The following is a 16,847-nucleotide window of genomic DNA, read 5'->3' on the forward strand; positions in this document are numbered from 1 at the left end:
TTTTGATCTATTTTAGCCTGTTTTTACCATTTTTAAAAAAATATACTTTATCAGTGTTTTATTACTTACTCTTTTTAATTAAATAACACATATTGTCCTACACATTGATTTTAACTTGTAATAATTATTAGTTGTAACCAGTCTTAATACTTTGTTGTACAATATTTTATAAATTTAATTATATGTTTTCTACTTGGTCATCTTTTATCACTGTGTTTTATTTAGATTTTTATTTATCAGCTGTTTTTGTTTAATTTGTTTCTTAACTGTTATCTGAGTCTCATTAGTAAACTAGTGTTTCCTCTGTGGGGGCCGGCTGCCCCGGGGGCAGCGGTGGGCTGTGGCGGCCGGGGTGCTTCCCATGTCTACTCTTGCCAAGGCTATTGCTGCCAGTCTTGGTGCTCCCGGTGCAGTTGGCTCCTTTGATGGCGTTTTCGTCTTCTTTGTATTTACTACATCTGCACTCAGCCAGCTGCCCTTTCTCTATTACGTGTGTGCGTGTGCGTGTGCACGTGCGGGAGTTTGCATCTGCTTGGGACGGGATTGAGGGTGGGAGGAGGGAGAAACAAAGGGGACCTCTTATGTGAATCTGTGTGGGACGGGTGGGAAACCGACTGCTGTCTGGTTGTTTTTAATATTGTAAAGCGCTTTGAGCTGCATTTGCATGAAAAGCGCTTCATAAATAAATTTTGATTGATTGATTGATTGATTGATTCCATTTCCTGTTCTCGAGTTATCTTCATTTGGGATGTTCACGGGCGCTCGTGCGAACACAAACAGCTGAAGTGTCATTGTGATGTTTCGTTTTCACTGCAGAACTCGAGGTACCAGACGTATCAGCGAATGTGGAACTACATGAACTCCAAGCTGCCCAGCGTATTTGTGAAAAGCACGGAGGAGGGCATCGCCCGCGTGCTCAACTCCAAGTACGCCTTTCTGATGGAGAGCACCATGAACGAGTACCATCGTGGCCTCAATTGTAATCTCACTCAGATCGGAGGCCTGCTGGACACCAAGGGCTACGGCATTGGCATGCCGCTTGGTAAGAGCAAACCCGCATCCGTGTCCGGATAAATGCCAGAGACCCAAAACTACGGTCCACTAAAGATTGAAGCTTTTATAGATGGTTAGTTTTGTGAATTCTTGTCAGTTTTGGGTTTCTCTCCTCAGGAAAAAACAAAAAGTAATAAATTAGAAAATAATGAAGATTATGGAAGATAATCAGTTAACTTGTTTGTGTTTCCATTTATTCATGTAAAATTTTAATACACATTTTTAAACCGCCTGTATTTTTATTGCCTTTATTGCTCAGACTTTTTCTAATTTATCTTTTTGTTTCTGATAAAAGTATTAATGCAATTTATTTTGAATTTTCTTTATTTGTAAAACTAACATTTAAAACAATATTCTGGTTGATTTTTTTTCCTGTGTATCATTTCTGAGCCAAGCTGCGTACAATAAAACCAACCTACCTGTAATAAAATACACCTGAGCCTTTTAAAATAGAAAAATGTTCACAGATAAAGGTTGAAATAAAACTAAAATAAAGATTTGAATTGTTTAATGTTAATGTCGTCGTCGTCGTCTTCCTCCGCTTATCCGGGTCCGGGTCGCGGGGGCAGCATCCCAACTAGGGAGCTCCAGACCGTCCTCTCCCCGGCCACCTCCACCAGCTCCTCCGGCAGGACCCCAAGGCGTTCCCGGACCAGATTGGAGATGTAACCTCTCCAACGTGTCCTGGGTCGACCCGGGGGCCTCCTGCCGGCAGGACATGCCCGGAACACCTCACCAGGGAGGTGTCCAGGAGGCACCCTGACCAGATGCCCAAACCACCTCAACTGACTCCTTTCGATCCGGAGGAGCAGCGGTTCTACTCCGAGTCCCTCCCGAATGTCCGAGCTCCTCACCCTATCTCTAAGGCTGAGCCCGGCCACCCTACGGAGGAAACTCATTTCGGCCGCTTGTATCCGCGATCTCGTTCTTTCGGTCATTACCCAAAGCTCATGACCATAGGTGAGGATTGGGACGTAGATGGACCGGTAAATCGAGAGCCTGGCTTTCTGGCTCAGCTCCCTCTTCACCACGACAGATCGGCTCAGCGTCCGCATCACTGCAGACGCCGAACCAATCCGCCTGTCGATCTCCCGATCCCTCCTACCCTCACTCGTGAACAAGACCCCGAGATACTTAAACTCCTCCACTTGAGGTAGGACCTCTTCCCTGACCTGGAGTTGGCAAGCCACCCTTTTCCGGTCGAGACCATAAATGTTAATGTTTCAAACAAATGATTGATATTAGGGGGTTTAGTTCATCTGACCTAAAGAGAACATGAAAAATAAAATCCACAATTCAAAACATGGTGAATTAGAGTTTTTGACAAAGTCTGAAAAAACGATTTTTAAAAGAGACGTAAATATCAGGTTTAAGTGGTTTTCTCAGGATTCAGGGGTTCCTATCACCTTATGTGTTTTTCCTCTACAGATGTCAGTGGTTTGTGGTTTAAAGGTCACAAATACAGCTGTCATGTATTTGATTAAATCTGCTGATAAAGTATTGGACTTGGTTGTGACGCCGACAGCACAACGGCTCGGTGCCAGGGGCGATGCAGAACGTCCCGTTTCTTCACTGATTCTGCAGCATCAGTGCCACAGTTTGTGGTATAATCAAAAATAAATCCATAATTGTTTCTCTAAATTATTAAAGGTGGCAGCATGTTTATTTACAAAAGCTTCAAATGGTAAATAGACACGAAACTAAATATATTCTTTGTGTGGCGATTCTGATTCAGGACGGATTTTCTCCTTTGGTTTAAAGGTTTCATATAAAGTCTGGAACCTTATCAATGCAGGGGTGCTCCCAGAACATTTCTATGGGGGCAAGTGTCAAATTTGGGGTGGCACACACATTTTGATCCTTTGTGTGTGTTTAACTTGTGGCAATGCTCCTGCACAAATTGCATCCACCACATTTACCTCAAGTTCGAGCAACGATATTTCAGAAGACAACTTTTCAAACTCTTTAGTCATTTTACAATGAGTTGCTTTGGCAACTGTTAAATTAGCCGATGCAGTCTTAAAAGCATTCACACACTGTTGATATTGAGTGACGCAGATCTGACAGGTGTTTCTAATCCAAACGTTTCTCGTCTCTGTTGGTGGACAGTGTCGGAAACTGGTAGAAGAGTCACGTTTAGCCTCCATGGTAAACCCAGAATGATCAATCATATTTCAAAAATAAAAACTGTTCCTCAATTAAATCAGAGAAGTGAGGTGGACAGCAATTTTCCAGGGGTGGCCATGCCCCCCCTTGCCCACCCCTCGGAAGTGGCACTGTTGTGGCAGATCCATGAACAGGTTCTCTTTGTTGTAATAAACACAAACTGTAATGATCCCCTGGCAAGACCTGGAAATTCAGCCACACACAGGATAAGCAGTAAAAGATGGTTTTATTGAAACAGAAGGTTTGCTTGGGATGAAAAAACCGCTTGCAGGAGCGGCAGAGAGAGAGCAGGTGAGGGACTGATTTCTTGAATCTTTCCAGAACCAGAGAAATGACAGAGCTGCTTAACAGGAGGGACGTCAGACAGCAGGAGGTAGAGGTTTCTTTCTGCGTGGAAAGTGGAGGGAGGAGAGCCAAGGTAAAAATGCTCACAGGGGGCGAGATCCAGAATTCACTTGAAACACACAAGGCAAACAAGAGGTCATACACGAGGAGGCAGCGAGTTGAATACTTGCAGTTGGATTAGGCAGGTCTCTGTGGTCAATATCCAGAAGACGGGTCAGGTATCCGTGAGGCAGAAAGGCAAACAGGATCCAGGAAGGGCAGAGCAAGAGGCGTGGTCAGGGGCATAAACTTGATCAGAGCAGAAGACAGGAACATGAACTTGGTCTTGGATAGATGACTGGATATCTGAAGCAGAGAAGCACACAAGATAATCTGGCAGAGAGGACAGGGAGGTGGAGGGTTTAAATAGTGAGGGGAGCAGGTGGAGATAATCAGGTCAGGCACAGGTGAGCATGATGATCCTAATGAGCGCAGGTCCCAGAGAAGAGCAGCATTACACAAACTCATGAAAGTAACACAACTGGCAGAATGATTCTTTGGTAATTTGTGAAACAATAATCCACCCTGACGTGTTTAAAGTTCCTCCGTAATCTGCTGCTTTTCCTCAGAGAAAATGAACTCAGAGAGAGATAAAGCTTTATTGCCAGTGCTCCAGCGAACCAGAGCATAGGATCTTGACTTCACAGAACAGCCTGACCAAGGTTAGACACACATCCTGTTTCCTCAGCGGGAGCAGCCCTGTGTGGCGTTCAGCCAACTGTATCCACAGGTGGGTGGGAGATCTTGGGAGGAGCACAGAGCACATTGAGTTCCTGCAGTTTGATGACCTCGCTAGGCAGAAGACCACAATCTGAAGGTGGGGGGTAGGTCGGGTATTCACAGCATCTGTCTGCATTCCTTCAGTCGTGGGGGATGTTGTTAGCTCGAGGCTGCCTTGGTACCAGATTTGGATAACATGACTTTGTTTGGGTCAGGCAGAGATAATTTTCCTCTCTGCCTTGAAGTCTGTATTGATCATTCAAGTCCTTCAGTGAAGGCAATTCAGGTTTTAAACATCTCCACACCATCCAGTGACCCTCTCCGAGATGACATCCATTTTGCGCACTAATACCGGCAACGCAACAAGGACATTGTCCAGCTCACGGTTCACCTCGAGTAACGTCACAGTCTGTGAGCATCCGCCCGGGCGGTACTATCCATGGGTGCGGGTCGCACTCCAATCGCTCCCGACTTCCCAAATTTCCAGAAAACCAGATATCCTCCCACTCCGATCCGAAGAAATCCAGTGATCATCCAGCCAAATATCCACACGTCTTCGACATCCTCAATGGACAACTGAGAGAGGCATACGATCCTCCAGACCTGCCAGGAATCGAGCGCATATCCCGCTGTGTGTCCCTTGAGGGCAAGTGGGAGCCCCCTCCTCCGTTCTCATCGTGGAAAATATCGTATCAATCACGTTGAATGACCAATTAATTAAATCCATTTCTAAAAAATAGGGATTTCCAGAAGAAATGCAGAGAAGCGCTCTGACAGGACAAAGAGCCTTGGGAAAAAAAGATAAGGGAGCGAAAGCAGAAGCGTCTACTCTGCAAGTGCCAGAAGAGAAAAAAAAACTCGTGTTATCTTGAAGGACAAAATCATTAGTCTAGGAGCTATTTACAGCTGAGATCAAAGTAGGTCACCTATAGCCCCAGCGAACTCTGTCGGAGAAGCGGATCAGCCCGACCGGTGAGCGGTCGAAGCTACGCCTCTGGCAGAGGAAGTGTCAGCGTGTGAATGAGCATTTCCAACGGTCGAGGCGTAATCTCAGATACCAACCTGAACACTCATCCACAAAAAGAACAGAAGAAGGATTTAGAAGTCTGATGGTGAAACACCCACATGAGATCAATGAATGCTAAACAGATGTGTACACTCGTTGCTGACCTGTGAGATTAGATCTGAAAACATGAGCTTGTGCTGATTTAGTCGGTAGTCTGTGGGATGATCAAGACCTTGATCCGGTGATGATCAACATGCTTCTGTCATTGAAACTGGGTTTAAACCTAAAGGTCAGGGGTGACATTTAAACATGTGGATGTGCAGGCGTCATAGAGATTATTTACATCTTAGAAAACGTGTGTCGGTTTTCAGGGTTGATGCTTGTCTCTGTGGACAAAGCTGCAGTCAGGAGACGGTTAGCCCGCAACAACTCGACACGTTCGAGATCCGAGCAGAGAACGACTTTGTTATTCTCCACAGATATAAAAGACAATAAATAAAACATGATGCTCTCGTTTGTTGTAGTCTTTAGTGAGCAGGCAGCTCCTGAAGGAGACAAGACTTGAGCAAATAGTCTCACACGACAAACTGTTTAGATTTTACTCACATCTGCATGTTACGTTTTAAATGTTAAGCTTTTATTTATTAAATTTTAGTGATCTGGCTGAGCCAGCTGATGGCTGCTCCAAAGAAAATCTGTCAGCGCTCTTCGTAGAGAGTTACCAGAGAATTAGCCTGCTTTTATGGTGTCAAAGAAAATATTTTAGCAGTTTTTAGTCAAATTAGCCCTCAGTTCTCTGTCTGCTCTTGTTTATTTAGCTCGTGACTTCCTTTGATTTCCCTTTGAGCAGCAGCTGCATCTCTCTCTGGTTGTAATCTGGTTGTTTGTCTCACTAATCTTCTCTTTCTACTCACCACAAGATCACTCGTATCCACTTCAAAGCTGAATCTTTTTGATCTCCTGCACTCGTTTGTCTGCAACAGCTCTTCTCCTCCGCGGTCACACACCGACTCTTTTCTTACTTCCTTGTCTTCTGCCAGGATCCCCGTTCAGAGAGGAGCTCTCACTGGCCATCCTCCAGCTGCAGGAGAACAACCGGCTGGAGATACTGAAGAGGAGGTGGTGGGAGGGAGGTCAATGTCCCAAAGAGGAGGATCACCGTGCCAAGGGTAAGCTGAACAATACCCTCCTATGTCTACACTAACAACTGCCACACTTGCAGCTACTGCAGCGAATGGCTAACCTAATGTTCCAGCAAAAGCACAGAGGGACAATCTAGTTTCCTAAATTTATTCTGGCAGGTAGTTTTTTATGTGAGTTTTAACATTTACACATGCAAATTTAATGTGCATGTTCAGAGACAGACAATAATGCCTCACGGTTCAAAGTTTTGGTAATAAAATGCATATTTGCAGTTTTTACCAAACAATCCAGAGAATCGCAATTCTATTATTTAGATCTTTGAAATTTTCAGCTCGTTCCACTCCGCTGATTTGGTTCTTCACGTTAAAGACGTTCCCAAGACAGTCTGACACAACTTTAGTGGTGATAAATGAAGCTGAAAGGATGAAGAAGTCTCGAGTTTTTGTGCCAACAGTGGGTCAAGCTTCAAAAATGTGATCTACAGTTTACGTAATGCAGAATGACAGCGTTTTTCAGAGTCATTCCCTTCATAAAAAACGTTTGATGTGATGTGGAGAGACTAAAAAAGCAAAACTAGAGATTGTGAAACTGCATCACGTGGATCAGAGGGAAGGGATTAGATGTGATGGTATAAATAAAAGTTATATTTCAGCTTATTTGAAAATACTTTAACACAAATCACTAATTTGTTTCATTTATGTGTAATAAAATTATCTCCAGCTTTAACGAATAAAAGAGCTAGAACGAAGAACAATTAATGCTCATACCTGTGAAAAAACCTCAGTTTGGAGAAACAGAGAGTACATCTAACCATACAGATGAGCCAAAGCTAGTCTGAGCTGATTAACTCATTCGCTGCCAGCCGTTTCCTGATCGGTAAAGTCCTTCGCTGCCAGCGTTTCTCACCGTTTTTACTACTTTTTTAAGAGTGACAGAACGTTGCGCGCTAGGATGATGTCAACGCCAAATTAACCAAAACAAAGCGGAGACTCACCTCTTACATCAGGAAGAATCCGCGCGTTTCGAGCGATATCCGTTCTTACATAATCCGTTGTTGAATTGTGATCGGCAGAAGCTTTTCCGGTTCGCGCCTCACTTTTTTTTACAGCAGCGGCCCAAAAGGATCTCCTAACACATGGATGTTCTGCTTCCTGATCACGTGACGTGTGACGTATGCGGATGAAGATCGGCTGTAGAGCTGAGATGTTTGTTCTCAGTGTGCAGGGGCACGTTCTGATGCCCAAACAGTAAAAAAAAAAATGCAAATGAAGACTTTAGTCGACATTGGCAGTGAATGAGTGAAGTTACTACATTTTTCTGCGGTCTGAAAAAGAACATTAATTAAACATATTGATCATAGTAGTTAATACAAATTTAACTTTAAGAAATGCACGGCTTCTGTGGAAATCCTTGCAAAAAATTAGACAAAACTTTTTCTGCAATAACAATTAATTGTGAAATACACGGCAATGTTATTGTTTTAAAATGCCATTTGAATCAGCTGATATGAAAGTTTTGATACTTGAATTGCTGTTAAGGGTTCATACAGAATACTTATCTTTGCATCAGTGCAATCATGTGGGCCTCTAACGCCTCAACAAACACTCCAAGTATAAAAATATCCTTCCATCTATTTTATGTCAGTGTTTGGTCTTAGGAATTATGTGCTGTTTCAAAATGTCCTCATTTGTGATGTCACAAACAGGAAAATTAGCATAGAAGCACCTCTCACGTGCAAGAGAGTGCTGCTGCTGGAGGTACAGCGGCTCTATTCCAAGCCCTTCCTGGATATTGGTGCTTCTCAGCTTATAGCAACCTGATCGAGGACTGGGTGGGCGTGGCCAACTCCAAATAGTTTTTCCTAAAATGACAGAACCCTGAAAGGGGTAATTCTGGAAGGTACTGAAAATGTCAAGAATGAAACTGTTGAAATATCTACGTGAGAAGGAGAATGGGAGACCATGGCCTTGAATAGGAAAAGAGTAGAATGCCTTTGTCAGGTCATGTGTGAGGTGGTGCCTCAAGTGGGGGAGTGAGTTTAGGAATATCGGGTCTTGTTCATGAGGGAGGGAAAGATGGAGCGCGAGATTGATAGATGGATTGGTGCTGCATCTGCAGTGATGGGGGAGTTGTACCGATCCGTTGTTTACGAAGAGGGAGCTGAGCCACGAGGCAAAGCTCTTGATTTATGTCCCATCCTTCACCTATGTTCACGAGCTTTGACCAAAATACGAGATTGTGGATACAAGCGGCCGAAACGAGCTGTCTCCACATGATGTCTGGGCCCTCTCACAGATAGGGTGAGAGGCTCGGTCATCCGGGAGGAGCTTGGAGTAGACCCGCTGTTCCTCCACGCCAAGAGGAGCCAGTTGAGGTGACTCGTGCAACTGGTTAGGATGCCTCCTGGACACCTCCCTGGTGAGGTTTCCTGGGCACGTCCAACTGGGCGGAGACCCAAGGGAAAGACACGCTGGAGGGACTATGTCTCTGAGCTGGCCAGGGATTCCCCCAGAGTAGCTGGCCCAAGTGGCTGGGGAGAGGGAAGTCTGGGCCTCTCTGTGGAGGCTACCGCCTCCTCGACCCAACCCTGAATAAGCAGATGATAATGGATGGATGGATTTGGTGCAAAGAACCTCAATAACATGTTTTGATCGTAGAACTACTAAAATGTCATAATGTGTCCCCTTTAAGAAACTTTGACCCAGATGGGACTATTTTAGTTAATCTAAATAATCAAGAATAATCTCGGTTTCTTGAAACAGGTAAGTGAAAATCTTAGGTGTGTTCTTGCTGTGTCTTTCTAAATCCATGCTTTCGTTCTTTTTTAAACACAGAAACAGTTTTGTTTACCTGTTAGTAGCTACAGTTTCGCCGACGGCTGCCGGCTTCTTCAGGCTGACGCTGATGGTGGCGCGTCACTTCCTTCTCCGTTTATCTGCGGGCAGCAGAGGACGTTGTCGCCCTCTACTGCCCGCTCTCCCCTCTCCGACGATGCAGTCCCATGCGTGGTCCAGCGTGTAAACTCCGTCGTCCCTGTTCATGGTCCCTGCATCGTCGGAGAGGGGAGAGCGGGCAGTAGAGAGCGACAACGTCCTCTGCTGCCCGCAGATAAACGGAGAAGGAAGTGACGCGCCACCATCAGCGTCAGCCTGAAGAAGCCGGCAGCCGTCGGCGAAACTGTAGCTACAAACAGGTAAACAAAACTGTTTCTGTGTTTAAAAAAGAACGAAAGCATGGAGGTAAGTGAAAAATTACAACTGATAAATTGTATCATCTGAAGTCGGACAATAACAGTTATCAACAATAGAAATCAAACTGAGGACACATTGGATTAGAATCCTTTTTCCATCTTAAATCTGCCACCTGACACCTCAGCCTGAGGCATTTCAGCTCCTGTTCATCATCGTAGCGCTCTATTCTCCAATAATCAGATGTGCTGACATGCGTTCCCTTTGACCCCCTTCAGGTCTGGGCATGGAGAACATCGGGGGCATCTTCGTGGTGCTGATCTGTGGCCTCATCATCGCCGTGTTTGTGGCCATAATGGAGTTTGTGTGGTCGACACGCCGCTCGGCAGAGACCGATGAGGTATGCCCCCATACCTGCCCTCGCCGACCCCACAGACACACCCCAGTAGGTTCCCCTGGCATCGCGCCAGCCCTTCTGACTATCTTTTCTGTGTGTTTGTGTGCAAAGGTGTCCTCCTTCAGCTTTTGCCTTCGTTGTGTTTGTCCCGACTCGTGATGTGCCGTGCGTTAAGTGCACGTGTGATGAGAAGAATGTTTTAAAAACCACAAAGATAGCTTTAGAGGAACTGTGTGCATGCCCTAGCTGTGTTGACCTCTGCGTGTTGATGTTTTAACATGGTGGCACCAGGTGTTTGTGAGCTAAACTTAACAGATCAGATAAGCAATATTGAGAAATGCCAATATTTGCTTGCATACAGAAGTAGGATGATCTTTTTTCCCCTGGCATTAAATGTCATGATGTATCTTCTTTTACATGCCTCACATGTACGCTGGTATTCTTCGTTTCCATTACTGGATTACTTCTCACCCATCTCACTGTGCGTCTCCCTCTGTTTTTCTAAAACACACACACACACACACACTTCCTGTCATTTGGCCATCAGTGTGTGTTCTCTAAGAACGAGTACTGTTTCTGCTTATGTGAGCACATGACCTTTTATCATGTTTTTATGAAAGCGATCGTCTTCAGCTGCACATGTCCATGCATTTCATGTCATGTGTTCAAATAACAACAGTGATGCGGTTGGAAGGATGCTTAACGGAGTTGGAAAGTGTGTGTGTTTGTGTGTGTGTGTGTGGGTTGTGCGAGTTTTTGTACACGTGCATCAGAGTTTGCCTGTTTGTCCTTCGTGCCACGATAAAGTGCTCATAAACTAAAGAACATTTTGGTGTTCTGTGTGTTTAGACTGTAATAACTCTGCTCCTTAAATATCCTCCCATCTCTACATCTTTTCTGTTCTCAATCATCACTCCGTTGGTCATTCTGTGCCTTCGATCCATCCGTACCGTTTCCTTTCCCGCCCACCGTGTCTGCCGTTTCTGCTTCTGCGATGCCGTCTTACTTTGGAGCTTTTTGAATTTCCTTTGACTTTTGTTGTTTTCCTTCTGCCTTTTTTATGTATTGTCTTGATGTGCTGCCTGCCTACTTTTTGTGTCTGTGGCACCTCTCTCCCCACCTTTGCCTCCCTTCCCTTCTCCTTCCCTCCTTTCCTTCTTCCCTCCTCCTTCCTTTTTCTCCTCCAGGTGTCTGTTTGTCAAGAGATGATCACAGAGTTCCGAAACGCCGTCTCCTGTAGGAAGAGCTCTCGGCTGCGCCGCCGTCGGCCCCTGAGCGGTTCCGCGGCCTTACGCCACCCCACCCGCATCGCTCTCGGGGCCCCGCGGCCCCTGCGGCTGGTCCGAGAGACGCGGCTCAGCAACGGCAAGCTGTACAGCGGAGCTGGCCCTCTGACCGGTGGAGCGGGAGGCACAGGACTGCCAGATCTGGGCCCTGGTCCCCAACGGATCCTAGATGATCCGCTGGGAGCCAACACCACCCCGCCTCCCCCTGCCCCCACTCCTGTGACGCTGCCCGCTCGCAGCTGCGCCCATGTGAGGATCTGTCAGGAGTGCAGACGGATCCAGAGCCTCAGATCAGGCAGCAGTATAGGATCAGCCTCGACAAGAATCCCACCTTCATCCGCCCCCCTTCCCAGACTAGCCCCTCCCCCACCCCCATCCTCATCCAACACAGACAGCGAGGGCGGAGGGGGGTCGAGCCCTAGAGGACTACCTAGCAGCCCCCCATCTCATTCCCCTCGACCCATTCTTCCTCCTCAGAGCAGCAACAACACAGACCTGCTGGTCAACCAGAAATGAGTGCAGTCTCACCTGCCTGGGGGGGGGGGGGGGGGGGGGGAATGTGGGTGATGATGAGGAGAAGTTGATGAAGAGGAGAATGAATGTGATGCCTATAAAAGTTCCTTTAGTCATCAGAAACAGGACCGATCAGGAGTTAAACTGTTTGGTTTGACGTTCGGCTCTTTTTGGACAAATCCAAGGAAGTGAACTCGACGGAAGGATCTTACGCTCTCCTCTCTCCGACCCGAGGGACCCGGTTTTCTGTCAGACATTTTGCCGTGAGTCGACCAACTCTTTGAGGACACACTGGCTTCAGAACAGCGACTCAGAAAACTTCCAGAGAATAATTTCCTGTTGTTTCTTACTTTTCTTTTGTCGTTTGTTTTGTTACGATCATTCTAAGTGGGAATAAATGCAGACTATGTGTGACACTTTGGTGGATTATACTAAGAAACGTGACAGTTGTTGGACTTGTGTGTCTCTTCCTGTGCTCCGAAGCCGCTTTTTGGAGGAAAGTTTGATAAAAACACGTCAAGACAATTCAGAATAGTAGAGGGAGAAAAGCACCGGCCTTCATTTCTTCAACCTGGTTTTTAAAGACCAAGTTCACTCGTTTTTGATACATTTGCAGAGTTCTCTAGTATAAATGAATGACTTGTGAGACGACAAAAAGCTCTTGCTCTTCTGTTTCAGGAATTAATAGTTAGCTGGAGGACTTACTTCCTGATAATCAGATTGTCTCACCCCTGATTGGCTAACAGCAAAGTGACTCTACCACTGACTCTGATTGCATTGCAGCGTTGATCTTCTTATTCCACAAATAACACAAGCCTGAAGGAGTTCTGCCGTGTGGTGGAGTTGCTAATGCTAACGGTTAGCTTCTATTAGCTGAGCTGTGCTCTACTCTCTCCTGGATGCTAAATCAACAACACGGACGAGTCCATGAATGCTAATTTTTAATGTGACATAAATCCAAGCATTTCCCCGTCTATTTTACAACTACGGCTAATGTAGGAAATAGAGGTAGAAGACTATTTTCACGTTCATATGAAACTCAGAGTGACTGATTATATTAAAAAAATAACAAGTTAAAAAAAAAGAACTTTCTCTTTAAAATCTGCGCGTTTGTCTCTGATAGCTCAACAGGGAGCTTGTCTCCAGCAAAGAGAAAAACAAAACGATATCCTGCTAATGTTAGCTAATCAGACCGCCCCAAAAGAAGACGCAGCAGAGTGAGAAGCTTTGAAAAGTGAAATTATCGCCCCTCGTTATCCCAAGTAATACTCGCCAAGCTTTCACGTTTTTTATCCTTCCCAACCGTTGTTCGTCCTGCATAGATGAAACAAACCGGGCGAGCTGGAGGAACAAGACAGAGAGGAAGGGAAAAGTGAAAAAAACAGAACAAAGTAAAACAAAAACTCCTGAATGAGAAATCCGTCTCTGAGTTTATTTTATTTCTAGATCTGTTAATTCTGGGCATCTTTAAGGGACTTGTTAGATCGCCAGCAGGCTGCAGCCGCTTCTCTACTCATTTCTGAACAGACCTTCTTGGCCGTCCACCGCGGCAGCTCCTGCCAGCGTGATGGACTTAACTCAGCCACGTCGATACTGCTTCCAGCTTTTGATCGCCTAATTACTCCCCTCTGTGCTGAGGACACATTGTTTGAATAAAACAACCAGCCAGTAAAAAATTGAACAAATATGTACTTTTCTACGATTTAAACAATTTTAACCCAAGGCTGGGGGAGGTCACAGGATGCTGGCAGCAGAGTCTCTGGGATTATGGAGCTGTCGTGAATCCTGCAGATGCTTGACTGGATTCAGACGGGGACGTGTTGAAGGCTGTCTGGGATAACGTGGCTCAGGCGGCAGCAGCGTTTAGGCGGGCTGTTTTTGTCAGAGTTACCTCATCATGAATTCTGCCTCACGTTTCCCAGCAGGACCTTGACCTGTAATGAGACGATCAGCGTTGTTTATCACATCTGTCAGATTGTAATGCTCCCGTTGATCTATAAATTAGCCAAGTGGATTTTTATCTTTTTAACCTTTTTCTCAGTCTGAACACACTGTGGCTGATGATTTATGGGATACGATCAGCAAACACAACTGGTGCAGTCTGTAATCAGTGGAGGAGCTCAGATTCATGAAAAATGTGTCACAATAGCATCTAAAACCCTTCCTATCTCAATCTTGGCCAGATGACGTCAGGTTGGATGTGTGTTTGTTTACGTGATTGTATGTTCTGACATCTGCTCTCAACTGATATAACAGGGAAAAGATGAGGCTTCATACAGACGACAGCATGGATGGATGCCTGCATCACCGACAACATGAACAGCATTATTTATGGAAGCACAAAGAAAGAGAGATTATAAACATTTCTTTATGATAATCGTTGCCTCCTTCATTCCAGATAACTGGAACTGAACCGAGCCGACACAAAACCGCAGATATTACATGATGTCATGTATGTGTATGTTTCTGATAGTTGAGGAAAAGACCAAAAACTTTTTTTTCACACTATCCGGTGTAAATGTGCCTGTGATAATTCCCAACAACGCACCATTACTCACATCTGCTTCCAGCTGCAGGGTGCAGCTGTTTTGTTATTTGGACCGTCCGGTTATTTCCGCCACCCAAATGCAGTTTAGTGTGTGTTGTTGTCATAAAAATGTTGCACTAGTTTTCTGTTTTAGAATAAAACGTTAGGATTATTCACGTGGACGCGTGCCAGAAGCCAGGATCATGCAGGATTTACAGAGGATCGGTAACGGGGAGGGTTTGTGTGTCCAACACCACAGATTACCGTTAGCAGACTCAGATCCAGATTAGCAAAACTGGGATTATTATTAGCTTTTTGTTTTCTGTAAATTAGGGTTTGAGTTTGTTAAAGACCAAGTTGTCTCTAGTACAAATGAAGGGCATCTCTCCTCTGATTGGCTAACACCAACACAACTCTACCACTGGCTCTGTTTATTCCGCAACGTTGATGTTTTACCTTTACAAATAAAACACGCCTGGAGGAGTTCTGCTGTGTGGTGGAGTTACTAACGCTAACAGTTAGCTTCTGTTAGCCCAGACGTGCTCTGCTCTCTCCTCGACGCTGAATCAAGCTTTACCTGTCGTGAGACAAGCTGGGTGAACGCAGATTTAAAGTGTGACGCGGATCGGACTGGCTTTTCCAATCCGAGTGTTTATCTGTTTTCTAACGCGGCTAACACAGGAAATAGGGGCAGAAGACAATTTTCACTGCATGTGAAACTCAGAGTGACCAATAGTTTTTCAAAAATAACAAATGTAAACTGTTTCTCACTTAACTTGGATTTGAAGTCAGAAGCGATAAACTCTGTTTTGGTCTCATTCGTCATTTCCAGAAACTAAACTAGTTTAATATTATGCATTTTATTCATGTTTTTCTTCTGCAGGCTGCGACTAAATGCTTCTAAAACCTGCTGCTGATTCAGTTCCCAGACGTCTCCTTGATGGATGACTCAGTATTCACGTGTAGTTCATGTTCTCAGCGTTTACAGAAAGTCTGTCTGATTAGTGAGTTCAAGGGAGGATGGCGTCGGAGACCTCAGAGTTCACGGATGCAAAACGTTTAATGGAAACTGTTACCTGATTCTGATCATCCCGCTGTTTTCTTTGTGGTTTTCTTAATGTTTAATTCTTTTACGGCTGGATGTCCAAACAGCCCTAATGCTTCACCTGTTTGCTCCCGGTTCTTGGAAGCTGTTGTTTTCCTGCTCTGCGTGGCGACATCAATATCTCCCTTTTGTTTTCACAAAGCTATCATCTCAGAGCATCTCCGGAGCGTGAAGAATAGGAACAGCTTTAACATTTAACCAGAGTGTCCTGCTATCAGCTGAGATCTGCTTAAGCAGCAGAACTTACTAAACAAAGAAGGGCGCTCGCTGGTTTGAAATGATTTACAAAAACCACCGGTCCATCATTTCTACATCCCTCTGAAAGCTGCAGTTGTTCTTTGTGCTAGCATTACATCCCCGCAAGAGACCATGCACTTTGCAGTGATGAAGATTTGTCGACACCTTTGTGATGCTGATGAGGATGATAACAATGTTTGCACACGTTACGCTTATTTCTGTGAAAGCTGGATTTGATGCTTCTGTCTTTAGTTCTGGTTACTTCTGCCTTTGTCAAGAATGCCGACGAAGCAACGTGAGCTAATACCTTTCCACAGTACACACACACACACGCACGCACGCACGCACGCACGCACACACACACGCACGCACGCACACACACACACACACACACACACACACGCACGCACGCACGCACGCACGCACACACACACGCACGCACGCACACACACACACACACACACACACACACACACATCTGTGTCTCTTGATTCTTTTGTTGTCTGACATCTGAAAGCCTCTTCGTGTGTTTTCTTTAGTTTATGACAAAAGCACACGAGCGCCCGACTGGAAACTTCACCTAAAAACGCACCCGGACCTGCAAAGTTTAGCCTAAGAAAAAGAAAAAAAACTCTAAGGGGAGGGAGGGCCACTAAGCAAATGGAGTCTGAACAGTCGCCCCACCAAACAAAACATTTCTTTACTTTTATGTTATTTTCTTAGGAATCTTTTCATATTTCTATATTAGTGCCAAATGGATTCTAAACAGTGATGATTATTATTCCTACTGAGGAGTCTGAAGCTCTGTCGTGTGCTTGTGGGTGACGTTAGGAGGTTCCTCAGAGACTTCCACCTGTTGTTCAAAGATTGACACACAAAGTTTTGGATTAAAAAATATTCCAACCATCCTTCTGTGATGTTTCTGTGATGGTCTCTAAACTGGAAAAGTAACTCCCTACATCTGAGTGATACAAACCCTGATACGAGCCATAGTTTGTAGTATTTTACTAATAGAAAAAGACTCATTGAATTATGTGACCATAGAAAATTTAAAGTGATATTTTGCTACTTTTTCATATTTTAAAATCCTTTTCTTGAGGCAGTATGTGCTAAAATTACCCT

At 45.0% G+C, this 16,847-nt stretch overlaps 1 protein-coding gene across 9 annotated transcripts in view; it reads left to right on the forward strand.

Moving 5' to 3' along the window:
* The window catches only part of grik5 (glutamate receptor, ionotropic, kainate 5), a 147,550-nt gene extending 130,917 nt beyond the window's left edge, over positions 1-16,633 (forward strand). For 3 of the 9 annotated variants that reach the window (XM_015950295.3, XM_015950300.3, XM_015950297.3), the window contains 4 exons: positions 817-1,042; positions 6,370-6,498; positions 9,939-10,105; positions 11,245-16,633. In XM_015950295.3, coding sequence (XP_015805781.1) covers positions 817-1,042; positions 6,370-6,498; positions 9,939-10,105; positions 11,245-11,859 — 1,137 coding nt within the window. In that variant the 3' untranslated portion in view covers positions 11,860-16,633. Of the gene's footprint in view, positions 1-816; positions 1,043-6,369; positions 6,499-9,938; positions 10,106-10,168; positions 11,126-11,244 lie in introns of those variants that run through there. The other 6 variants (XM_015950299.3, XM_054741103.2, XM_015950296.3 and 3 more) reach the window with 6 other exon arrangements.
* Positions 16,634-16,847: the final 214 nt, after the last annotated feature.

The sequence above is a fragment of the Nothobranchius furzeri genome, chromosome 5 (assembly GCF_043380555.1).
Source record: "Nothobranchius furzeri strain GRZ-AD chromosome 5, NfurGRZ-RIMD1, whole genome shotgun sequence".
In the NCBI taxonomy this organism is placed as follows: domain Eukaryota; kingdom Metazoa; phylum Chordata; class Actinopteri; order Cyprinodontiformes; family Nothobranchiidae; genus Nothobranchius; species Nothobranchius furzeri.